Source organism: Leuciscus leuciscus, assembly GCF_965113295.1.
Source record: "Leuciscus leuciscus genome assembly, chromosome: 1".
In the NCBI taxonomy this organism is placed as follows: domain Eukaryota; kingdom Metazoa; phylum Chordata; class Actinopteri; order Cypriniformes; family Leuciscidae; genus Leuciscus; species Leuciscus leuciscus.
Window position 1 is genome coordinate 57,955,220 of NC_138725.1, and position 26,526 is coordinate 57,981,745.

The following is a 26,526-nucleotide window of genomic DNA, read 5'->3' on the forward strand; positions in this document are numbered from 1 at the left end:
GATTTGTTGTTACGTAAAGTGCTTATGCTAAGCATTTTTTTTTGCATCCTGAAATGTGTTTGCGTAAGAGTAGCCCAGTAATCCCAGAGCTCTCTGCGCTCCCCACCATCACTAGTAGTGTGTGGATGCTAAGATTACTGCTTAACAGACCATTCACCAGACAGAGAGAGATAGTGGGGCATAAGAAAAGAGGATTAGGATAGTGGAATAGAAGAAAAAAAAAATCAAATGCTCATGTGACAGAATGAGAAATGTCAACAAGGAGCAGATGGAAAGATATTTTGAGAGGATGGATAAAAGTAGAAGAATGACATCATTATAACTGCCTCTTAAACAGCTTGAAGACAGGATAAACAGAAATGTCTATGAGGATAAAACACACGGTAACTATGAAGACTGATGGCAAAATTGTGATCACAATGTTTTGACATAATTTCTTTTTGTCACAGTCTGTTTTCTGTTGAATCAAACTCACTAAAAGGAAAAATAATAATTTATGGATAGAGTGAGAGAGGACACTAGAAACACCTCTCTCGAAATCAACACTTTTGGGGCAAGGCTGTGTTGAAAAAACAACAAGGCCAATAAAAAACAGAGATAGAGAGTGAGAGAGAGAATGTGTGTGTGTGTGTGTGTGTGTGTGTTGCATCTGAAAACATCCTTAATTGGGGAAAATTTATAATTTTTTTTAAATCTAAAAGTTTTATTTAGGGGTGGGGTTGTGTATAATCATTATAAATAGATTTATAAATATATTTTTTATAAAATTATGAATATAGAAAGATTACTGTAAATGATGAAAATATTAAATGTTTTTTATAATTATAATTACACCATTCAAAATGTTAGGGTCAGTAAGGTCTCTTCTGCTCACTTATTTGATCAGAAATATAGTAAAAACAGTAATATTGTGAAATAATATTACAATTTAAAATAACTGTTTTCTTTAATATTATATTAAATGTAATTGATTCCTGTGATGCAAAGCTGAATTTTCAGCATCATCATCATTGTCACATGATCCTTCAGAAATCATTATAATTATGATGATTAGCTGCTCAAGAGACATTTCTCATTATTATCAATGTTGAAAACATTGAAGAAAAAAAGTGTTGTGCTGCTTAAAATGTTTGTAGAAACTGTGATACATTTTACATTTTTACAGAATCTCAGGATTCTTTGATTAATAAAAAAGTTCAAAAGAACAGCATTTATTTGAAACAAAAACTTTTGTAACATTATAAATGTCTTTACTGTCACTTAGTCACTTTACTTTAGTCACACTTATTTTTTTATTCAAATCCTTGTCCTTGTGGTGAAATGGTTTTGGTCCCCAAGAGGAAAACAGTTTATAAATCATACAGAATGAGGTTTTTTGGAAAATGTAAAATGCAGAAAGTTTTGTGTGATGGGTAGGTTTAGGGGTAGGGTTAGTGTAAGGGGATCGAATTTGGTACAGTATAAAAACCATTACATCTATGGAGAGTCCCCATAAAACATGGAAACCAGTGTGTGTGTGTGTGTGTGTGTGTGTGTGTGTGTGTGTGTGTGTGTGTGTGTGTGTGTGTGTGTGTGTGTGTGTGTGTGTGTGTGAAAAGTATAATGGCTGTTTAATCTTGTTTTGTGTGTGTCCAGTGTCCGGTGTTAAAGCACATTGTCAGATTAACTGTTGGGATTATAACATCTGTTGAAATATATTAACCACTTTTTAATACAAGAAAAAGGTTTATCCAACACAGAAAAAAAATTCGTTCCACATTCAGAATAATGGCTAAACAGATCGTCTAACACACATTACATCACATGCACATTATTCCTAAACACATTTTCCTGTCTGTCTCGTCATCTTGCCCTGTCTCGCATGCATTTTTGATTGTACACAGGCCCTTATACCCCTTCGTGATATTCTATTTCTCTACTCTCACAGGGTTCAATGCAGGAAGATAAAATTGCTGACAGAGGAGACCTCCAACCTCAGGTGTGTGTTTGGGAGCTGAGTGAGTGTAACTGTCCTGCTGTGAGTGTGTGAAGGTGAAAGTAAACTGATACCCCCCCCCCCCTCCCCCCACACACTCCCCCTCCAATCCAATGTCATCAGCGACTAGAGAGTTTTAATTTAACAAAATGTTTTATTTGAACTCAGATGAATACATACTTGATTTGCAGGACAGTCATCAAGTGCATTGTTGGCAACACGATCAAAATTCACGACGCATGCAATTAGTCTGGTCATATACAGAATGCTGTCTTCAGTGTGCTTCACAGGTCTGAAAATAAATCGGCATCTGATGAAATAAAACAAGATTTATAGCATAGCTGTGATTCGCGTGTACAGTATTTACGGAGAACCATGTATCACAGTATACATCAGAGAGGTCAGGATAAGAAATCAGGCACAAAAACGATAGAACAGGAGCGCGGGATTATTAAGACAGGCACAAGTCAAATGTAGATATGAAGTTTGAAAATTGTTCGCATGTCATCACAGTATCTGTGTGCTCAGGGCTCAACAGTTCTGCAGTTCTGACTTGAACTGCTTTGACTAAAACATTTCAAAAGGTTTCGGTTGAACAGAGACACGTTAAATATGTGGTAGTTAATCATAAATATCCTCAGTGTGAACTTTCAACTTAACCGAAATATGTTTTGCGAACTTTAAAACAACATTTTCTGCATTTTGCTACGACATGAAGTGGGTTTGACCAGTGCATCCTGGGAATTACTGCTCAGGGGCAAAGATGTAGTCTAGAGCCTGTCTCTCCGCCGCAGCCACATTAGGATGCCACAGGTCCACACTGAAGATAACTCTGGGACCATCTTCAGGCCCCCCTAGAGGACAAACAGAAAAATGTTGCTTACATATGAGATCTCTAGTATCTTTTACAGTTTAAAGTCACCATGAAATCAAAATTGACATTTTTATTCTTATTTTGTTTTTATGGAATATTGCAGGATTTCTTATAAATGAATAGGACGCAGGAGAAGAAAGTTCAACACGCTTAGGCCGTGTGTCCACCAAAGCGTTTTTTCACGCGGCTGGCGTATTTTTTCAATTGTTTTAAATGGGAGCGGCGCATTTTTAAAACGCCATGAGCGTAACGAGGCGCTGAGCGTTTTTTTCAGGCGCTGAGCATTTTTTACAGGTCGCCGAGAGTTGAAGAATGTTCAACTTTGGGTAAAACGCAGCGCTCATCACTGTCACTTTTTAAAGATTAAATGCATAAAGTATATTTGTGACCCTGATTCACAAAACCAGTCACAATTCGCACGGGTATATTTGTGGCAATAGCCAACAATACATTGTATGGGTCAAAATGTTCGATTTTTCTTTCATGCCAAAAATCATTAGGATATTAAGTAAAGATCATGTTCCTTGAAGATATTTTGTACATTTCTTACCGTTAATACATAAAACATTTATTTTTGTGAGTGAATGCAGCACAATCGTGAACATAAATGGACAACTTTAAAGGAGATTTTCTCCATGTTTCGTTTTTTTGCACCCTCATATTCCAGATTTTCAAATAGTTGTATCTCGGCCAAATATTGTCCTATCCTAACAATTTGACTCGGATAACTAACTCGGATGATGTATAAATCTCAATTTCAAAAAATTGACCCATGTGACTGGTTTTGTGGTCCAGGGTCACATTTGTGTTATTAAACATTTGTGTTATTAAACATGCAGGTTTGCGTAATATTCTGAAAGTTTGCATTTCACTGTCTTTAATCATTTTTACTTTTTGTGCAAGTGAGATGAGTAAATGCAAACTCACTTTTAATCTAGAACTACAATAACCATCATGTTTAAAGTGCACACAACACCTCTGCACATTACTCCCGTTCTCTCTCAACATGGGGACACAAGAGCTGTCAGTCAATAAATGGTAAAACAAAGTAACTTGCGATACTTATTTGAAAAAATAACTCAGATATTCTGTTGTAAATTTAAAAGTAATGCAATACTTTACTAGTTACTTGAAAAAGTAATCTGATTACATAACTCATACTTGTAATGCGTTACCCCCAACGATGTCTCAAAATCATCAAACGAATGCAGACATTTCTCATGTAACTAAATTATGTAAGCTAACTATTCATATTATTTTTGCTTTACCTACACTACTGTTCAAAAGCTTGGCTCAGTAAACATTTATTTTTATTTTTAAATTATATATTTTTATTTAGCATGGATGCATTATATTGATCAAAAGTGACAGTAAAAACATTTATAATTTTACAAAAGCAGCACAACTGATTTCAACATTGATAATCATAATAATGTTTCTTGATCAGCAAATCAGCATATTATAATGATTTCTGAAGGATCATGTGACACTAAAGACTGGAATGATGCTGAAAATTCAACATCACAGGAATAAATGACATTTTAAATATTTTAAAATTGAAACAGTTATTTAAAATTGTAATATTTCACAATATTACTGTTTTTACTGTTTATATTAAAAAAAAGAAAATAAATGCAGCCTTGTCGAGCATAAACACTTACAAACCCAAACTTTCGAATGGTAGTGTATGTCAATAAAAATTTGTGTTGGTTTTATTTCTTGATTTTAATCAAATCTTTTTTAAGGGAAACATCTGAGACCCAGCCTACACAAATGAAAAAGCATCATACTCATTGAAAATTATCCATGTGCCCTCTCAGATTTTTGCTTATGTAACACTCAACTAATCCCATTTTACACAAATGGAACATACTTAAAAAGTTTTTCTTTTTTCTTTTTATTTGGTCATGTCTGATTTCATCTAGGGCATGGTCTACCACAGGACTACCACTGGTCCCACCTCAGAAACATAAATGCATAGCATAACTTGCATAACTCTTGCATAACCGAGAACTCCATTTAGTTTTCTGGTCTATGAAAGAGTAATCACTGAGGAGTCGGATTTTCCTCTATTCTTCGCCTTCAAAAAGTCTATTATCTTTATTGTTGTAGTTTGGCGAGCTGATTATAGATCTGTTGCAGCTCCTCTCCTTTAGCTAACATATTATGGTTAATGAGGTTTGTACAATGTAGTTTTCTGACCATTATGTGAGATGGTATGCAGAAAGGAGTCATCCACAAGGAGGCAGTGTCCCTCTGACCAACACTGAGGCTCCCCTCCCACCACCAGCTCACACTGAGCAGGCGTCTGAAGACCTGACAGAGACATCGACATTATGTTGGTGTATTATACATTTTACACACACACACAGACACATACACACACACACATATATATCATCAGCCAATTGTTTACAGGCAGTCCACAGAAGAGGATCAAGCCACACATTTTTTCTCAGTGATTTAGTGTTGTGACTTACCCAGATGGCAGCGCAGACGTGTGTTTGTAGGGCCATAGGCCCCTCCCAGTGTGGCCCCTGGACCCTGGAGCCAGAAGCCAGCGGACCCCAGAGAGTTACTGCTGATGAAGGTTCTGAGCGAGAGGAGGGTTCGGTATGTACACGGACACGCACGGCAGTTACTGACCACACACACCCCAGCAGTGTAAAGTGGGAACACTGTCTGGCCCTGAGAGATGAATACATGAGCTCATCATATATGCATATGCACACAACACATTTTCCTTCTTTATATACCTGCTGGGAATCTTTTGTAACAGACACAGCATTTTTGTAGCCTGATTATTATGAGAGAATGATGAATTGAATGCAAACAGATCCCTAACAGCAGTGCAGTGCAGATATTGATTGGAGGATATTATTAAGAGAGGCTGACAAGGACAGCCAGAGAATGAAAGACTCTTGGTGAATTGAGCATGCTGGATGAAATACAGTGAGGCAGAACATAAGTGATTTGTTTACCTAAAAATAAAAAAGTCAATTTGCTCCCTCATGGTCTTTTAAACCCAATTGCTGTTATTTTTCTTCTTCTGTGAAACACTAAGTGAGATACTTTGAAGAAACTTCACAGCAGCAAAGAAGGACATTTTCAGGGAATTACAACCCAAATTGTGATGCGTTGATCACACAAAGCTATCATTGCTATATAATCTTTCTATCTACATGTCAGTCCGCCCATCCGTCCATGTCTGTTGATTGCAAAACTAAGATCTTACATCTTATTTATGCATGAATCATACCTGTTTTGTGAACTGGTTCATAAAAAAAAATAAAAAAATGTAAAGCAGAAAAATAAGCAAGCTATCGCCTGCTATCCTGCCAAAGGCCCAAACGGACAAGAATAAACAAATGAAGAAAATAATAATAGTGAGAAGAAAACTGATTGTCTTCCATGGAACGAAAGGATTATTTTCTTCTTTGAATGTCAAAATGGAACACTTACTTGACAATAACTTGACCAAGGAGGATAATAAAAATATGTTTTTGTTGCTCTATCTATCAATCTATCTATCTATCTATCTATCTATCTATCTATCTATCTATCTATCTATCTATCTATCTATCTATCTATCTATCTGTCTGTCTGTTGTTCAATCTATCTATCTGTAATTTAAAAAGGCATTCTCATTTCAGTTGTGAAAGCCGCACAATTCTGATAAACTGTGATAGTTTGTGCGGACATTTAAAAACTTTTACATTTGTTACTATGACACATTGAAATTCCTGAAATGGCTGCTTGAGACTAATACGTTTAGTCACCTTTGGTCCTGGGTAGCTCCACCCTAGCTTTGTATCAATCCCCCTCTGGTACACTGCCTGAAACTCAGCAAGGATTTTGGGATAACTGGCCTCCAGAACCTCAATATCGTGACGATGAGCATCCCTGGGAAAGAAAGGTATGCTGGGAACATCTGGGAGGTAGAAAAGATGAGGCTTCTGAATAGATGGGCGATCATTGTTCCTGGCCTAGACAGCAGCGAGGAAGAAGTTGAGGGACAAACAGTGACATAAATGTTAAGCTACAACACAAATATTCAAGAAATTGTAGATAAACCTCAAGTTATCCTACTTTTCCCATCTCTGACCTGATTGCGCAGACCCTTGTGAATTCGCCCCATGCCGGCCCAACTGTAGCGCTTAGCATATTCCTGTAGTGCTCTATACAACTTCCTGCTTCCTGCTGAAGCGTCGGTAGGGAACGGGGCATGGCTCAACACCGGTGTCAGGTAGCTCTCTGTTCCCTCCTCATCCTCCACCGCTTCCATAGTGATGGCCGCAGATGCTTTAGGGGCAGAGTGTATGGGGTTGACCGGGGAACGGCTGGATGACCGGGAGAATGAGGACCGGCCGGAGCTGCTTTTCAGCATTCCAGAGTGGGATGGTGGGTCAGAACCAACGCGGTAGCAGTACCAGAGGAAGAGGAGCAGGACGGTCCAAAGGAGCCCACTGAGGGGAGGACCACCTAGCAACGCACATGGGGGAAGCGGGACCAAGTCCAGAGACCAGGACATAATGCTGAGAGAGTGAGCTTCACCAAGAAAGAAAGAAAGAAACTAATACTTTTATTCTGCAAGGATAAAGTTATTCAACATGACATTCATGAACTTGTGCTTGGTGGATGAGACTTTCTTCAGTCTGTAAAATCAATACACTTTGACTTATTTCCCTTCCTCTGTGTTTATGAGTTATGTTTATGAATAATTATTCAGCTGACCACAGGTAATGAACATGGTAACACTTTACAATAAGGTTTCATTAGTTAACATTAATTAACTTCTTTAGTTAACATGAACTAAGAATTATCAATACGTCTACATAATTTATTAATCTTAGTAAATGGTAATTCCAACAAGAGAAAATCAAATCAAATGTTGTATTTGTTAACATTAGTTAATGCACTGTGAACTAACATGAACAAACAATGAACAGCTGGATTTTTATTAAAAAAAGATTAATAAATATTGTAACAAATGTATTGCTCATTGTTTCAGTTCATGTTAGTTTGTGCATTAACTAATGTGAACAAATGAGACCTCATGTAAAGTGTTAATATGAATCCATTCGAAGATATAGAGTTCTTCTCTCTCGGTCTATTGCATAATGATTCCTGCTGCAGTCAGTTTGTGTGGTCGCTTTCATTCTAAGAACTCACGTTGCTGAAACATTTCACACGGATATCCGGAGAGAGCGTGACGACGGAAAGAACCGATTTTTACCGAACGTTAGGCTACAAGTTACCATTCGGACACTTTAAATAAGCTGTGCTGTATGTGTGTTCGCTTACCACTTCTCCACGTCTTACTCAGTCTCTCTTTCCCCCTTCGTTCTCACCACGTCCCTTCCTCTGTTTATCTGCAGCCCTGAAAATACAGTAAATTCCGCATTCAATGCTTCCGTAAGGATGGAAGAACGACTCCTCCTTCTTTACAGAACAGACCGAAGATGTTTTATTATTACCTTTGTCCATGTACTGACGCATCGGAATCAGCCAGTCACTCGTTCCTGGGTTGTTAAGCTGTATTTTAAAATTCTACCAAGCCTCTTGCTTCTAGCCGAGATCCACCAGGGCAAGTTTCAGCACCGAGACGCTGGACAGCTCCTATGCAGAGCGCCGTCTACGTCTTGCGCTACTGCAGTACAACCACAGTGTGGCGCTAGTGAGGTGAACACAAAAACACCCTCAAACCAACCAAACAACACAGGGGAGTCCGATTAATAGTGGCGAATCAGTTATTTCGAACAGTTGTGTTCAATGAACACTAAACAGGACCCAACAACGGTTCAGTGACTATTTTATGTCATCACGTGGTCACTGGCACTAAACCAGTGGTTCCCAACCCTGGTCCTGGAGCACCCCAACACAACACACTTTTGACGTCTCACTTATCTGAAACCCATCTGAGACCTTGGAGTCTTTACTAATGAGCTGAATCAGGTGTGTTTGATTCGGGAGACATCAAATGTGCAGTGGGGGTCCAGGACCAGGACAAAGACTTTATTGTTGCTTTATAAGATTAAGAGCTTTAGTTTCCATATAGTCTAGACCAACTTTGAATAAAGAAAAGAGAGGTTTAGAGCCAGTAAATCTTAGTTTATATATGTGAAATTTAGCTAGAAGAAAACATAAATTATGTAATATTTTTTGAATATTCAAACAACCCAAAGAAATCATCTTTAAAACTTAAAGATTCACTTACAAATAAGTACCCAGTACAAATTCAGTGTGTGTACATTCCCATAACATTTTCCTCATAACATAAAAAGAGCTATTAATTGCAATATCTGACTTAATTCTCCTAAGAAGGGTTTTAGTTAACCTTATGAATCAATTTCAATGTTATTTATTTTACTTAATTAGTAAACAGATGAGACAAGGACCCCATGGTATAGCCTATTATTCAATATGGTATTATGCAAAGAATTGTTATTGTTATAGCTCTAAATAATTTTTTGCTCTACAGAAATGCGCTTCCAATGATTGTGTCAGTTAAGTTCAATTGGTAGGTACACGGCCATGGAAATGGAGTAGGCTACCTTACAGAAATAGAGACACTCCAGAGTGAATGGCATTGAAAACAACCGCACATTCACTAGCGGTTAATAATTTTATATTTCTGTAAAAAACTCGAAGACTCAAAGCTCAGGAAAATAAAAAAAATAAAAGCTACATGGATTTGAAATGCGTCATTCAAAAACAAAGTAGTCTTATAATATGTATATTATATTATAATATAATACTATAATACAACTGACCAATAATAATTTGTCTATTGTCAATTGTGATACCTTGTAAATTACTGGAAATATGCAGAGCTAAAAATTGAGAAGCTATATGGAGAAATAGACCTTATTCAGAGCAGTGCTATGATGGGTATGAAGGTCTATAGGACGCATATGTCTTATATACATTTTTTTTGCAAAAATTCCACTTGCAAAACTGCAACAATTAGTATCCCCGATTCCCAAACGATTACAAAGTTTAATTAAAAGGAAAGGTGATGTGACACAGTGGTAAACCTCTATCCCAACTTTTTTTGGAGTGTGTTGCAGCCATCAAAATAAAAAAATTGCTTATTTCTGTCTGGACCACTATCGTCAAGTACAATTGACAATTAGAATATACAGTTAGGATTGGCGGTATAGTTCTGTTCTGGGCAAGAACTCCCTGCGCATCCATGCAACCTAGTATGGATAAGAGCAACAATAACCCCTTTAATAAACAGAACAGAACCAACATGAATGTATTGCAGATATCATTAATTAATTTTAATTTACAACATAATTAGAGAATTTTAGTCTGATTCAGGGGGAATCAGAATGCCAAATCCTGACTGCCGAGAGGAGGAGCTGGGGATGGAGGAGGGTATTAGCTCCTGAGAAACACGAGCTGCTGATAATACTGAAGGAGCTTATATGTGATAGGCGTCGTATTCCTATAGTGGATCAGCTGATGCGAGCTTGACTAACGTGACCTGCCAGAACTGACTACGCTTAATATTTACTAAATACAATTAAGTTGGTCAGTGAAATCATTGTAAATCTTTTCTTTGTACTTTTGGCAGTTAAATAAAGGTTCAAAAGGAAAATAACAGATTCTTGATTTTATTTCAATTTACAAAATGTTCCAACTTTTCTGGATTTGGGGATGTATTTAGATTATTTCTGAAATACTTTAATTTATAGCAGACACATATGGGAATATTATAGGTCTATCCCATTTGTTTGAGACACATAGCCCATCAAAAAAGTTACTAATATTTCAACACTCCATGATCTCCACAATTTTGAGTTTTTCTCTAGTCAAATTCTAAGACAACAAAGGCGACAACAATTGAGACTTTTCTCTATACGAAATGGCCAAATTCAAATTTCAAATGAAATATGCCCACTGGGGATCGTGACATATTTTATTTCTGCTTTATCACGATTTATCACAGAAGTCAGACAGTGAACACCCATTTCTCTCTACGAACGTATACCACAAACACTGTTTTTAAACCTTATTGTTATGCTTATATTGTTACTTTCAAAATACATCTGAATGATTTTTTTTTCTGCATGGTCCATGTGATTTAACAAGAAAGGCGTTTTTTAAAATATTTGGTCCACACAATTTTCATTATTTATTGAACATTTGTGACGGTGGAAGAAACATTAAGATAGCCTATACTCACTATAGGAACAAAATAAAAGGACAGCCACGTGATAACCCGTGTCAGTGAGACTGTTGTTGTCTCGAAAAGTCCTCGGGCACGCTCAGTCCGTGGGTGAATCGTTCAGAACGGATTTGTGAACCGGTTCATTAAAACGAACCGACTCCCAAACATAATTCGGACATCGCTAATTGACAGTCAACGCGCCAACCACACGGGTAGGAACTGCTGCCATCTATGCCTGTTCGTTCCACTCACCTGCTATCCTGATAGGCCTAAACGGACAAAAATAAACGACTGAAAAAATACAACCAAGAACGAAGGCAAACTGTTTTTTTCCTTGGGTCGAAATATTTTGTGTGTCTTCTCCCAGGGTTCGAATGGAACACCCGTGTTTGACAGCGTTCGGGAGCGTACTAATGATTCTTTAAAATCCGTTTGACGCGCAGCGCCAGTTGTGGTATTCTGGAGGGGTGGAGGAGCGAGAGACGGAGGATCACGCTAGAAACGCAGCAGCGAGAGCGGTGCTGGGGGAAAAACACACGAAATATTAAAAGAATCACCAGGACAAGAGAAGAAACCTATTGGATTCATTCTGACGAATAAATAAAAGCGAAACTGCGTATTGCGGGTGCGTATGTTCTGTTTCCCTCTGATGTTTTCGCGAGCTTGTTATGTCGCGCGACAGCCAGCTGCATAAAGATGCAATGGATGCGTTCATGAAATCACTGTAAACCATTTATACTGATCCACTATTGCTTTCGTTCTATTTTTTTGCGGGTTTTTTTTTTTTTTCGTCTAGACGGCTTGCTAATGCTTTATTTTGGGGGGAATGGGTGTCTTGCGTCATAGGAAAGGATAAGAGGAAATGTTTTTGAATAGCGTCTGAATAAATTATCTGAACGCTTCTGCCCGCAGTGTCAGCAACATCATCTGCCAGCATATTTTATCGTGGACATAATTTCTGTTAGTGTGGGTATTATAAACTAATGACGAGCCTCAAATTGTTTTCATCTTCATCTGTATTATGAACCCCTTTTTTCTAATCAGCGTCGGTGTGTGCGGTAAATACTAAATGAGGCTCGTGATGGTGACTGGGCCACTAGAAGCCCAGACCTGCTCTCTGCTACCTGCCTTAGCGGTGACATCATTGATCACTGAACGTGGGCACGTCAGGAGCCATATGTCTCGTGCACTGTCAGGCCTTGAGGGCCACGGCGGGGCCATAATAAGATCTGATATATGGCAAAAGCACCAATGACTTTGAGGGAATATTTTACGAGATGACGCATTTCTGCAGTATGTTTATTTTAAACCTCTGATTTTTTGCGACATGTCATCATTAATTATTTTACATTTCAGACATAAAAATCCTAACTCATACATTCATAGCTTTAAAGACCCCATACAATTGTTTGACAGACTGTTTTCTTTCTAGTGTTCCTGTATTTCCTGTTGATAGCAAGTTTAGGTGGGTCTTATAAAGCAATAGCTAATAAGCTTTGATTAATGTGACGGTAATGAACCAGGATTTAAATAGTGGGTTTCAGGTATGGGGAGGGACATTTTCATTCTCAAGACTGAGCATATGATTGGAAAGAAATTGCTAGTATGGGATGACTAATGTTCTTGAAATTCTCTAATGCTCACCAAAGATGCATTTATTTGATTAAAATGTAGAGTAAAACGGTAACATTGTGAAATCTGATTACAATTTAAAATAACTTTTCTATTTTAAGATATATTAAAATGTAATTTATTCCTGTGATGTCAACATGATCCTTCAGAAATCATTCTAAAATGCAGATTTGCTGCTCAAGAAACATTTCTTACTGTACGTTCACACCGCCGCCGACTTGAGCTGCAAAGAAGCTCTGGCCGCCCTGTCAAGGACGCTTGTCAAAAAGTACGAAGAAGCTTGTTGACGCTTTGGCCGCTCTGAAGTCTGTGTCACACCATGAAATGTTATAATGACAGCATTTTTATAACCGTTTTGCTCACATTTGGTCGGGAAAAAATAATAATTAGCTATTATTATTATTAATAGTGAGTGCGCGCGCGCGGCCGGGGCGCTCTCTCTCTCTCTCTCTCTCTCTCTCTCTCTCTCTCTCTCTCTCTCTCTCTCTCTCTCTCTCTCTCTCTCATAAATGCCCTGTCAAGCGCGCTCTGTTAAACTGACAGGACTTAAAAACACATGCAAATGATAAACTTTCACTCTATGGTTAAACTGTGCAATTAATCCGATAATGATAAGAAACCCAGCAACGGCGATGATCAACTTCTCCTCCATTTTCTCGCAACTAATGTTTTGGTAGGAACGAAAGTTTACATCGTATGTTTCTCCGGAATCAGCCAGCGCGAAGGACGTCTATATTCTGATTGGTTTCTGGCGTTTTGCCGCTGCTTGCCGCACCGCGTCATAGCTCATTACCATAAAGTTGAGCTACTTTCAACTTTCTGATTGACGCTCAAAACGCGACGCCGATGGATTTGACGCTCCTTGCAGCTGAGAGAAGCCAGCTTCCATTGAAAATGAATGACTTCCGGTAACTTTGGAAGCTCAAGTCGGCGGCGGTGTGAACGTACAGTTACTATCAATGTTGAAAACAGTTTTGCTGCTTAATATTTCTGTGGAAATCGTGAATACATTTTTCAGGATACTTTGAGGAATAGAAAGTTCAAAAGAACAGCATTTATTTGAGATTGAAATCTTTGTAACACTGTAAATTATCATTGTTTTTGGTACGTTTTCACGGGAGAGTCAAATTTGTATGTATATCCACTTTTAGGAGTACACTAGCATATAGATGACTTCAAATCTAACAGACAGGAAATAAAAGTCACAGAACTCTTTGATATAATGTGTTCTTTAAGATCACAACCTTTGACTTACAGTCTTCCTTAACTTTGATATTTCCCATTTTTTTCTTCTAGATACCTCTTACTACTTCTTTTCTCTCTCGTTTGCTTGCACCCAGGCTGTTTCTCATATAAAATAATGGTGTCCACAGTTTTTGCTGTGACACTGTCTGTCACACTGCTGCATCTGACTTCAGGTAATGTGCACATACTTGTGTGAGTGCTTTTGTATGTTTAACTATTCATGCAAGATGAATGTACAATACATAGTACATGCCGATCACTTTAGCTTAAAGAAACTAAGTCTGATAGTTCCGTGGTTTTTTCAGGTGCATCTTTAGCGACAACAGACACTGAGGCTCCTCCCACCGTGACCTCTAGTCCCCGCCCCTTGGGAGAACTCCTCCATGCTGCACTACTGAGTAAGGAGTACCTGGGCCACACCCCTAATAACAGAGGTCAGTCTTTCCTAAAAAGAACACAGCAAACTGCATCATTTCAATAACGAACCAGTTCATCTAAACCTGTGATTTAACTCACAGGTACAACTACTAACCCGACCCAGGCCATCCCGTCCATCAGAGAATCAGAACCCGCCTCCACAGTGATGTCACCAGGAATCCTCACTACTGCAGTGACCTCATCGGCTGCACCTCATGCAGGCCAATCAGGTTTTGGGAGTGCCGTGACATCACCACCAGCTGAAGAAGAGACCACAACTACTCTAATTACTACAACAACAATAACAACAGTGCACACCCCAGGTATCATAACCAACAATACCGCATAACAGTTGAAGACATCGAATCATTTTCAATATGAAAACTTCACAGATTATGTCCCTCAATGGGACCATTCAAATGATTTCTAAATGAATTGATGTTGACTTTAAAACTTTTAAACTGTCTCTCTCAAGTTCAATGCAATGCCAGCCTGTCAGGAACGGAGGGAATAGTCGAGTCCCCTGATCCGCTTTCCTCCTCATCTCCCTTTTCCCCACTGGAGTGCACCTACAGCATCACTGTGTATCCTGGATATGGGGTTGAGATACAGGTGTGATAGCCTCACCGTTAGCAAGGTTTCCATTGTACCCTCATTTAGCCTATCTGTGGGTCACTATGGTTACTGCCTGTTAACATAGCTGATGCATCTTGTTGGCATTTGCATGGGGGATGTCATTTTAATGAGTTCTGGAATCTTTGCCCTTGATACAATCTTGGGGAATTACATCATTAGCTGTTGTTATGGTAACACCATCTGTCTGTCTTGAAGGTAAAGAAAGTAAACTTGTCCAAGGAGGAGTCACTTACCATTCTGGAGCTGGGTGGGACAGCTCCACAGCTTTTGGCCAATGAGACGCTAATGAGCGAAGGTCAGGTGATTCGTAGCGCAACCAATCAAGTGCAGATCCACTATAAGAGCCTGAAGCAAGCCAATCATGGTGTTTTCAGCTTTCATTATCAAGGTATTCATTTTTCTTTTAACAACTGTTCAAAAGTTTGGGGTATGTAAGATTTTTTTAATGTTTTGGGAAGAAGTCTCCTGGGCTGCATTTATGCTGACACACCATGTCATAATTACCATAATTTCAACGTCCTACTCAAACCTGTTCACGTCCTCTGATTGGAAATTATGCATATCTATGGCAACACTATCAATGCCTAAATGAATCTGCAACGATCAGTTGGCACAGCGGTCACATGGTGCAAGTCGGAGCTCTCAGAAAATTCCCAGTGCATAAGTTGTAATTGTGAGTTCTACGAGGATGTGGATGCTTTTTACAAGTTGGAATGCCGTGAACGCAGTTTATTTGATTATAAATACTATAAAAACAATGATATTGTGAAATATTATTACAACTGTCTTAGAATAACTGTTTTCTATTTTAAAATATTTTAAAATGTAATTTATTCCTGTGATGTCAAATCCGAATTTTCAGCATCATTACCCCATTCTTCAGTGTCACACAATCCTTCAGAAATCCTTCTTTATAATAAGGAATGGAATGATGGAACCTTATTATAAAGTGTTTCAGAGATCTTTAGTAACATTACTCATTATAATCTTTACTGTCACTTTTTATCAATTTAATGCATCCTTGCTGAATAAAAGTTTCTCACCCTAAAACTTTTAAACTTTAATTGAATTGTAATTTGTCTGTTTTGACATGACTGGAATGACAGAAGTGTCTTATTCTTTTAAACATCCATTCCAGCATTCCTCCTGTCCTGCTCGTTCCCCCTCTCCCCTGAGGCCGGTGGAGTGACTGTAACTGATATCCATCCTGGTGGTCAGGCTCACTTCCATTGTGATCCAGGATTTGAGGTCAGAGGTCACGAGGTTGCAACATGTTTGAACTCCACCCGACCCAGATGGAGCACCTCAGAACCCCAGTGTGTGGGTGGGTTGCATTTGTTCCCCGTTCAGTTATTTACTTATTTATTTTGTTTCATTATCTACAGTGGCTTCAAGACACCTCCATTTATTGACTTGTGTATAAGCATTCACATGTGTTTTTGTATATTAAAGCTGTATCTTGTGGAGGATGGATTAGAAATGCTACTGTTGGCCGCATCCTCTCTCCAACCCTCCCTTCTGCAAGTAACCATAGCAGCGGTAGCAACCTGAGCTGTCATTGGCTGCTGGAAGCTAAGGAAGGCCACAGGCTCCACCTTCATTTTGAGAGGGTGGCTCTTGATGAAGACAATGACAAGTAAGAGTTCATGTCTTGCTCACTCATGTGTTAAGTTACTTATCTTATATCTCTATTAGTGTTGGAGAAGCCACTTTAAAGCTATTTATGATTCAAAGTAGACTTATTTTTTTTGTATATTACACAACGGTTGTATTATTATAACGGTTGTGTATATTACTGAATTGAAAACATAATGGTAAATGGCAGTATTATTGTCAACATTTTAATTTTACTACAAAAAAGTTGACTAGAATGCTGTGCAGGGAGTTTATTCAAAAGAATCAGTGAATCATTGAATCTTGTTTGAACCAGTTCATTTAAATGAACACACTATTTTTAACCTGTTTTTACATTCTAGACTATTTTTAACTTTCTAGTTTGCTGCTGATAAACGAACATCCGAGATCTACCTCTTCTTCCTGCACAACCTGCCATGATCTTGATCCTTCCAGAATCATTTCATTCTCTTAATGTCACACCTTTCCTAATGTAGTTTTCGTTCCTTTTCCCATGCCCCTCCTCCCTTTTCCAGGCTGATTGTGCGCAGTGGGAATAGCTCCACAGCTCCGCTCCTCTTCGATTCGGATCTGGATGACGTTCCAGAACGAGGCTTCGTGAGCGAGGGAATGTGTCTCTATGTGGAGCTCACAGCAGATTCCTCCTCCATCCCACTGCTGCTGGCACTCCGCTATGAGGGTAAGACAACCTGTCAAACATTCAACAAAATAGTTTTGTTCACTGTTAAAAAAGAGTCTAAGGCTGCATTTACACTGCAAGTCTTAATGCACAGATCCGATCTTTTGACCATATCTGATTTTTTGGCTCGCCTGTTTACATTCACTTTAGATAGGACTGGCATTCGATGTCTGTGTTTACATTAATTCCCGCCCAAAATGATTTTCGGTGATCTTTTTGCTATGCACATGGTAGACCCTGGTTTTGAATGGCCGTGCTATTAAAATGAACAGGCGGAGGTTGAAAACCAGCTCCTGAATGTTTCTGTGTTGGCGCAATGTCTTTTCTTTACAAAGATATTGTTCGCACCTCAATAAAAAGCTGTGAGTGAGTGCATAACGGCACGTCTGCCTCATGAATAATACATCATTAAAAAGCTATCTTTGTGAATAAACGTGTCGTCCTCGCCTTGTGGTGGGTTGGAATTCAAAGGGGAATCGGATATGCGTGTTTAGACGTAGGTCGGATGACCAGATATCGGATATGTACCTGAATTAAAACCACATTTGGAAGTGGCCCGGAATTTGGCTCCACATTTGGATGCGGAAAAATCGGATCTCTTGCGGATTTTTTTGTTTACACGTGTGCTGATTTTTTTAGCCAGTGTAAACGCAGCCTAAGTATATTTCATCACTATAAGCCACATAAACCACTATAAACTTGTTCATTTTCATTAACACAAAAACTTGTTTACATTTATATAATTCTTAAAAGATGCTTGTCTAAAGAATGCCGAATGCAGTTGGTTATTGTGATGTCACACTAATTTCAGGAAAAAGAAGAAACTCAAAAGTACAATTTTGTACCTTAAAGTCTGGGTTCTACAAATACTTTCACTCTCACTTAATAACTTCCCATCCTTCCTCTTTTTCCTATCTCTTTCAGCCTTTGATGGAGAACACTGTTATGAACCTTACCTGCCTCATGGGAATTTCAGCAGCAGTGACATCACCTTCCCTCTGGGTACTATAGTAACCTTCTCGTGCTCTCCTGGTTTCGTCATGGAGCAGGGATCAGGAGTTATGGAGTGTGTTGACCCCAATGACCCTCACTGGAACGAGAGTGAACCTGTCTGCAGAGGTATGACATCACATATAACCTAATATTTGAAACATATACCTGTACAGCAACTGTGCACTACCATTCAAAAGATTAATTTTTATTTTATTTTATTTTTTATAAATGAAATTAATACTTTTATTCAAAATGTATTTAAAAACTAAATTGAACAAAAGTGACGGAAAAGATTTTAACGTTGTTATCAAATAATTCTTATTCAAATAATAGCTGTTCTTTCTAACTTTTTATTCATCACAGAATCCTGAGAAATGTATTATGATTTCCACCATAGTGTTAAGTAGCACAACAGTTTTCAGCATTGATGATGTTAATAAGAAATGTTTCTTGTGCACCAAGCATATTAGACTGATTTCTGAAAGATCATGTGACACTGAAGACTGTACTGATGCTGACAATTCAGCTTTGTCATCACATGAATACATTACATTTCAAAAATATAAATTGTAATAATATTTCACAATATTATTCTTACTGTATTTCTGATCAAGTAAATGCAGCCTTGGTGACAAAAGAACATTCTTTCAAAAACAAATTGCACAATGATCTGTTGATCATCATTAAAGGGTTAGTTCACCCAAAAATGAACATTCTGTCAGTAATTACTCACACAAATTAAGATATTTTTGATGAAATCTGAGAGCTGGCTCACTCCTTCATAGGCTTCTATGTAATCGATATCTGCCAGCCCAGAAAAGTTAGTAAAGATGTCTTTAAATTATAGTCCAAGTGACTACAGTGGCTCAACCTTAAGTTTATCAAGCGGCGAGAATACTTTTTGTGCGTAAAAAAAACACTTTATTCAACTATTAATTTTCTTCTGTTCACGTAGTGTAACGGCGCAGCGCTTCTGTGTTGTACGTCACACGCATCACATACATGACCAGCTTCGGCCTACGTTCTGACTTACAACCCAGAAGCGCTACGCTACGTGAACTCACTCCTCTGAGTGAGTTCACGTAGTGTAGCGCTTCTGGGTTGTAAGTCAGAACGTAGGCTTACTATTGGTAGTAAGTCAGAACGTAGGCCCACAGAGAAGAAAATGAATAGTTGAATAAAGTCGTTATTTTTGGTTGTTTTTACGTACAAAAAGTATTCTCGTCGCTTGATAAACTTAAGGTTGAGCCACTGTAGTCACTTGGACTATTTTAACAATGTTTTTACTAACTTTTCTGGGATGGCTGATATCGATTACATAGAAGCCTATGAAGGAATGAGACAGCTCTCAGATATCATCAAAAATATCTTAAGTTGTGTTCCAAAGATGAACGAAAGTCTTACAGGGGTTGAAACAACATGAGGGTGAGTAATTACTGACAGAATTTTCATTTTTGGGTAAACTAACCCATTAACTCATTTATTAGTACAATTACGAAGAAAATAATCCTTGTAACATTAAAGTGATTCTAATTCAAAGATCATTCTAAGTACATTTAGAAAATTTCAAAAGAGTCTCAGATTTGACATAATGGGGCTTCAAGGGGGCTTCATCTCATCTAATCCCTCTGGCCCAATAATATGAAAGCTATTCTTATAAGATTCCTCCTCTTTCTCCTCTTCTCAGCTCTGTGTGGCGGGGAGCTCACGGACACAGTGGGAACAGTGTTGTCTCCTGACTGGCCACAGAGCTACTCTAAAGGGCAGGACTGTGTGTGGCAAATACATGTCAGCGAGGACAAACGCATTGAATTGGATGTACAAATGTAAGTATATCTATTTGATTGTGCCAGTCTGTGTTTAAATCTATTTATGGTTTAATTCTATTTCCCTCTCTTTTGCTTGCAGTTTGAACATCCGCCATAACGACATTCTCACTCTATTTGATGGTCATGATCTGATGTCACATGTGATTGGACAGTACCTGGGCTCAAGAGAGAGGTTCAGGGTTGTATCAGGAGGTTCAGAGGTCACCATTCAGTTTCAGAGCGATTCCGATGACTCTACGTTTATACTGAGCCAAGGCTTCCTCATTCACTACAGAGGTAAATACATCAAAAGGGTTGTGCTTTTTTCATTTGTTTTGTGTTACTGCTTGCTGTGATGTCACTTCCTTTCATTTCTTGCAGAGGTGGAACCAAATGACACATGTCCTGCCCTTCCTCAAATTGAGTTTGGCTGGAGCAGCTCCTCCCACCCATCTCTGGTGAGAGGCAGTGTGTTAACCTATCAGTGTCAACCTGGTTATGACATCGTTGGCTCTGACATCATCACCTGCCAATGGGATCTCTCCTGGAGTAACAACCCGCCCACCTGTGTGAAAAGTGAGCCGAGTTATATATGTTTTTTTATGGTTAGAAAACACTTTGTAAAGGATTAAGAGTTATGACTTTGATTGGTCATTGTTTAGTAGCCATCATTTGCCGGTTTAATTAATTGATTAATATTGTACACACGCTCTTTTTCTCCTGGCTTTAATGTGCCTCCAGTTCAGCAGTGCCCTGACCCAGGAGAAGTGGTCAATGGAGCACGCTCAGTACATCCGGAGTCTGGTTTTGCTGTGGGAACTGTGGTACGCTTCACATGTAACCAAGGTTATCAGCTGGAAGGCCCGAGCCAGATCTCATGTCATGGCAGAGACACCGGCATGCCCAAATGGAGTGACCGCAGCCCAAAGTGTGTCTGTGAGTACATGTTAGTTAGTAAGGTGTGTGAGGGATTGCGTCTGGTCGTGGAAAAATAGATTTTCAAACAATTATTTAAAAACACCTCTTGAATCTATATGGATTTGATTCTGTAGAATTTGAAATGGATTATTATTAATAATTAAGGCTGTCAAAAAGAATGCATACATGCATATGGTTAAATACATTGAATGAAAATAAAATAACAAATAAAAAACGATAAGTAAAAAAAAAAAACCTGATTAAAGATTTAAAGTCTTATTAATAATGGTAAATTATTAAATCATATAGTACTGTTCAAAGGTTTGGGTTCAGTAAGATTTTTTTTTAAATAAATACCTTAATTCAGCAAAGATGCATCAAATCGACCAAAAGTGACGGTAAAGATATTTACAACGTAACTAACTTGTTATTTCAAATAAATGCTGTTTGAACTTTCTGTTCGTCAAATAATATATCATGGTTTCCACAAAAATACTGTATTATTTTTGAGCAGCAAATCATCATATTAGAATGATTCTGAAGGATCATGTGACACTGAAGACTGGAGTAATGATGCTGAAAATTCAGCTTTGACGTCACAGGAATAAATTACATTTACAAATTACAAATTACATATATTTAAAGAGAAATCAGTTTTTTTTAAATGCTAACAATATTTCCCAATATAATAGTTTTAATTTTTTATCAAATAAATGCAGCCTAGGTGAGAATAAGAGACTTTGAAAGGGGTCATGACATGGATTTTTTGTTCTTTAAGGTTCACTTAAAATGTTAAGTTATTTGCACCAAAAAATCGATTTTTGAGGGGCGGCGCTGGTCAGCAAACGGTCACTGTTATGATTGGCTAACGTCATTGGATAGGAAACACTATGAAAGCCCATTCGCTGCTGCACGCGAGTAAGTGTTTTGAAAACATTAACCATATAAAGCCATAATTTACAGTCAAATCATCATGAAATCGTTTCCTTAAGGTTTGTAATGCAGCTGCTGTCAGATCCACTACAGTTGGCTGCTTCATCTGTCAACAAAAGTTTCCATTACACTGTAACTCGTTTAAAAAACCTGCAAATCTGCAGTTAAAGTCTCTGAACAAACATATAATCCTCCGACACGATCCAGGACACCATTAAAAATAAACCATCCACTTGTCTCTGACGTATCCTGCTTAAGTCTGTACAGAGACGCAAACAAGCTGTTTAAACAGGACGCATCAAAGCGAACGTTCCTTTACGCTTCTATTTATCCTCTTGTCAACAGACTCGAGCTCGTGGAGTAGAGGGAACAGGCGTCTGTATACTGTATCCAGCGTAGACAGCATCAGTGATTATAATGGGTTCTATTTGCTTTTGACGTGAGGTTTGCTTTTGACCTTTGGTGCAATGATGTAAAACTGTTCGTTGATGTCTTACTATAAAGGCAGGCATATGCTAATGCATTTGTCCGTGTGACGGCACAAGTCCCCCATTATCTAAAAGAGCGTTTTTTGGAGATTGAGTAAATAAATGCTTTGTTTATAACGAGGAGGACGTTATAAGCTCGAAAACTTTTAGGGTGTTTTAATGGTACAAAGACCTCTTATGTATCAAAAGATCAAGGCAAATTTGATTTCTGATGTCATGACACCTTAAACAAAAACTTACCGACCCCAAACTTTTGATCTCAACTGTATGCAGGATACAACTTTACAGATACAGCTAAATATCTTAGCCCAAGTACAAAGAAGATTCATCTCTAATGTACTAACCGATAAACCATCAATCAAACATATTGCCTGCTATTTTTCTGCTAATCAGTAAAATATGATCCATGCCCAAACCCGGGTGTGCCGGACAACGGCTACCAGACTCTGTACAAGCACAGTTACCAGGCAGGGGAGACGCTACGTTTCTTCTGCTATGAGGGCTATGAGCTCATCGGGGAAGTCATCATCAACTGTGTCCCAGGACACCCCTCACAGTGGAATAGCCCACCACCCTTCTGTAAAGGTATGTGAATGTGAACTAGTCCAATACATTGAGTCGCCATTTTTATCTGAAGAAATTAAAGTCACGTTTTATTTGTTTTTAGTGGCCTATGAAGGGCTACTGGACGATCATAAATTGGAGGGTAACGTTGATTATCATCGTATCAGTGATATCCATATTGCTTTGCTAATCTGGCCCACTGTGTCATGTAATGATGTCCATGCTATTAACTCCTCTTTTCAGTTTCTCAGTCATTAGAGGCGTCTCATCAAATGCTGAGTGAGAACATTGCATTGGCTATCATCCTGCCAATCATTCTGGTCATCCTTCTGATTGGTGGAATATACATGTACTACACCAAGTAAGTTTAGAAGGCTTGAGTTTTTTAATGCTTTTGGTTTGAACATTCGTTTGAACATGTTTTGATTCATACATTTTTTATTTATTATTGAGCATTATCTCAGAGAAAAGATTCCTCTGGAATCTTTCATGATGTCACCAAGGCTAAATAAATAAATAAAAGAAAGGTGTGGAAGGTTTTGTTGTTGAAATAAAACGGCCACTTTCCATGATTTCCTAATCCAATTCAAACCTCATCTTAAATAACTCACATTACCAAAGAAAAATGGCTTGTAAGTGCTATTCCATGTTGGCTTTAAAATTCAGTTATTTTCACTGATTATTGTCAAAACCTTCGTCAAGCTGCTCCTTATTAAGCTCTTCTGTGCTAACACCTCTCGCCGTCTCAGTGTGTGTAGGTGGCAGTGGAAACCGTTGTTCTGGAAGTCTCTCTCTCACACCCACTCCTACAGCCCCATTACAGTGGAGTCTGACTTTAACAACCCTCTCTATGAGGCAGGGGTAAGATGCTCACAACCAAGTGGAATTTGTACTTATTAACTGTTAGCATGTACAATTGAAAACCAAATCCCATGCATTGCAGTCTGTTTGCTATGTTTGATCTTGTGTATTTAATCTTGGGAAGCCTAAAGTTCATTGTAGTCAATTGGTTTGGACGGTATACTTTAATTTGAGTCTCTGAGCAGAAGTCACAGCACAGCATTCTCTATCATATTTTATGTGTAGAATATGTATAGTAAGTCTCTTATGCTGCATTTATTTGATCAAAAATACAGTAAAAACACAAATCAAATTTTGTGAAATATTTTTATTTTTTTATAAATGTTCAAAGTAGTTAACTATTTAAAAATAAAATGTAATTTATTGTTGTGATGGCAAACCTGAATTTTCGGATTATTTGGTGCTCAAGAAATATTTCTATTTTATTATAATAATTATTAATGTTGAAAACGGTTGTGCTGGTTACTATTTTTGTGGAAACCATTGTACATTTTTCTCAGGATTCTTTGATAAATAGAAAGTTCAAGGACCGTATTTATTGAAATAGAAATCTTTTGTAACATTATGAATGTATTTACTGTCACTTTTAATCTATTTAATGCAAGGATGAAAAATATTATTTTCTTAAAAAAAAAAATTACTGACCCCAAAATTTTATAAGCTAGTGTAGTCATCATGTTTTAGTTTCAGTTATAAATTAGGACGTTTTATTTTGTTGTTATTGTATTTAGTGTCAATATATATTGGTTAATGGTCACACTTCTAATGAGTTCTTAATGAGTTCATTCATAAATCCTAAATCTTTGGATAAAAACCACCATTAAATATTATATTATATTATATTATATTATATTATATTATATTATATTATATTATATTATATTATATTATATTATCCATCCTATATGCTGGTAAAGTGTGTTTGTTTTTTCCTCTCTCTCACTGTAGGACACGCGAGAGTATGAGGTGTCCATCTGAGACGAGTCTTCAAATGAATCCAAATTGTGGGTAAATGAAAAGGAGAAGAAAAGGAAGGATACTGTTATTTTTCTCTCTCTCTCCGCAAGACATGAATTTGTTTTATTCCAATAATTACAACACATAAATCTCACTTTACACAGTCTCTCTCTCCTCTCTCTTTGCCGTTTCACTGATGTATGTGCTGAACAAGTGTGTGTGCTTGTTCATGCAGGTGCCTCTGTATGTTAGCGTGCGTTTACATAAGTGTGTATGTTATTAAGTACTGAACAACAAAATTGTTCTAAGTACATATGTAAGTATGATTTCTACAGTCAGGCATGTTTCGTAACAGAAGGTTTGGTGCCTTAAGGACTGTAAAGTGGTGAAGGATTGAAAGAGAAATAGAAAGTTTGATGGGGAGAGAAAGAATGAGAGAGACTTTGACACAAGTGAGACAAAGATAAGTACACATACGTATATAATCCAAAATACAAAAACTATACTCTCATGTTTGTATACAGATACACGGCCACACATTCATATACATGCACATGACGAGAAGAACATATTGAATGTAAATATTTTGATTGAATATTGAGTATACAAAACAGATTCAGTGCCAAAATACATCCCATAATGTGACGTCACTTTACATTTCACTGGTTGCCATAGTATTTCTCACATTATTATGTAAAAATGAGGACAATGCCAGCATTTCATATTGTTCTTTGCTGTTTCTTAAAAATCTATTTCTGCTTGATGTTGAATGACCATGTTTCAGAGGAGCGGAATGTCCTCTCGCTTACGGCACGCAACGATTGTATATTTTACCGCTTCAGCTTAGGATTCATGATCAATTATACTTACCGTCATTGTTATCAGAGTTGATGTTGTTGCATATGCACTATGTTGAGGAAAATATATACAGAAAAAAAAACTGCTTGCTGTGATGCAGTAATCGAATTGAAATGCTTTTTATAAATTGCATTTTTATTATTATTTATTATTTATCTCATGGTTTCTTGTTAATATGCAGTGAGTTTCGTCTTTTCCACTGTGCCATTACCAGAGCCCATGTTGTGGAGGGCTTTGTTGCATTATAGTATTACTTGATTGTTATTTATTTATCAACATATTATACTTGTCATGAAGACATTAATTTGCTGAGATTTAAGATGAAATAAAAGTCTCTGTTGGATGGTGAACATGTCTTTTATAAATGAATCTTTATTACTAATAATACATATTTCTTGCTATGAGCAAAAATATTAATTATATATTAAAGTAAAAAATATAGATATTATATATAATTAATAATATATAATTTATTTATAATATATTTATAATTTCTTCATATATCATTTTGTAAATTATAATATAATATATAACATAATAAATTTGCTAATAGCAAAAAATGTGAGTACTTTGTGTCTGTATATATTCCATTTTCCCCCATATATATATATATATATATAGAGAGAGAGAGATATTAATCATGATTAATTACATCTATGTTAAAATATTTTATATATATATAATAATATATGTAGTATATATACACATATACATACATATACATATATATACATATATATATACAGTGGGGAGAACAAATATTTGATACACTGCTGATTTTGCAGGTTTTCCCACTTACAAAGCATGTAGAAGTCTGTAATTTTTATCATAGGTACTCTTCAACTGTGAGTGACAGAATCTGAAACAAAAATTC

At 37.4% G+C, this 26,526-nt stretch overlaps 2 protein-coding genes across 3 annotated transcripts; one reads left to right on the forward strand and one right to left on the reverse strand.

Annotated features, from left to right (window-relative positions):
* Positions 1–2,132: 2,132 nt before the first annotated feature.
* On the reverse strand, positions 2,133–8,500 carry asphd1 (aspartate beta-hydroxylase domain containing 1). The gene is made up of 7 exons (XM_082136055.1): positions 8,327–8,500; positions 8,154–8,229; positions 6,955–7,397; positions 6,629–6,835; positions 5,330–5,537; positions 5,052–5,165; positions 2,133–2,829 (listed from the first exon to the last, which is right to left on the reverse strand). The coding sequence occupies exons 3-7, from the start codon at positions 7,378–7,380 to the stop codon at positions 2,720–2,722; spliced, it is 1,065 nt and encodes a 354-aa protein (XP_081992181.1). The 5' UTR covers positions 7,381–7,397; positions 8,154–8,229; positions 8,327–8,500; the 3' UTR covers positions 2,133–2,719.
* Positions 8,501–11,198: 2,698 nt separating this feature from the next.
* Positions 11,199–26,022, forward strand: sez6l2 (seizure related 6 homolog (mouse)-like 2). Of its 2 annotated transcripts, none has more exons than XM_082137990.1 (19): positions 11,199–11,653; positions 13,957–14,078; positions 14,211–14,339; positions 14,424–14,645; positions 14,798–14,934; positions 15,154–15,346; positions 16,097–16,282; positions 16,411–16,594; positions 17,109–17,272; positions 18,197–18,391; positions 19,953–20,091; positions 20,174–20,370; positions 20,455–20,649; positions 20,815–21,009; positions 22,806–22,997; positions 23,080–23,118; positions 23,220–23,337; positions 23,726–23,837; positions 24,786–26,022. In XM_082137990.1, the coding sequence occupies exons 2-19, from the start codon at positions 14,021–14,023 to the stop codon at positions 24,813–24,815; spliced, it is 2,685 nt and encodes an 894-aa protein (XP_081994116.1). In that variant the 5' UTR covers positions 11,199–11,653; positions 13,957–14,020; the 3' UTR covers positions 24,816–26,022. The 2 variants fall into 2 exon arrangements, with proteins under 2 accessions (XP_081994116.1, XP_081994115.1); XM_082137989.1 differs by having other exon boundaries at positions 14,001–14,078.
* Positions 26,023–26,526: the final 504 nt, after the last annotated feature.

Excerpts from the sequence above, each read along its gene's own strand:
- sez6l2 (XM_082137990.1), top strand. The coding sequence starts at position 14,021 with ATGGTGTCCACAGTTTTTGCTGTGACACTGTCTGTCACACTGCTGCAT. Across the intron at positions 17,273-18,196 it reads GCTGGCACTCCGCTATGAGG|CCTTTGATGGAGAACACTGT; the intron begins GTAAGACAACCT and ends TATCTCTTTCAG. Across the intron at positions 23,838-24,785 it reads ACCCTCTCTATGAGGCAGGG|GACACGCGAGAGTATGAGGT; the intron begins GTAAGATGCTCA and ends CTCTCACTGTAG.
- asphd1 (XM_082136055.1), bottom strand. The coding sequence starts at position 7,380 with ATGTCCTGGTCTCTGGACTTGGTCCCGCTTCCCCCATGTGCGTTGCTA. Across the intron at positions 6,836-6,954 it reads ACAAGGGTCTGCGCAATCAG|GCCAGGAACAATGATCGCCC; the intron begins GTCAGAGATGGG and ends GCTGCTGTCTAG. Across the intron at positions 5,538-6,628 it reads GGAGCTACCCAGGACCAAAG|GGCCAGACAGTGTTCCCACT; the intron begins GTGACTAAACGT and ends TTCATCTCTCAG.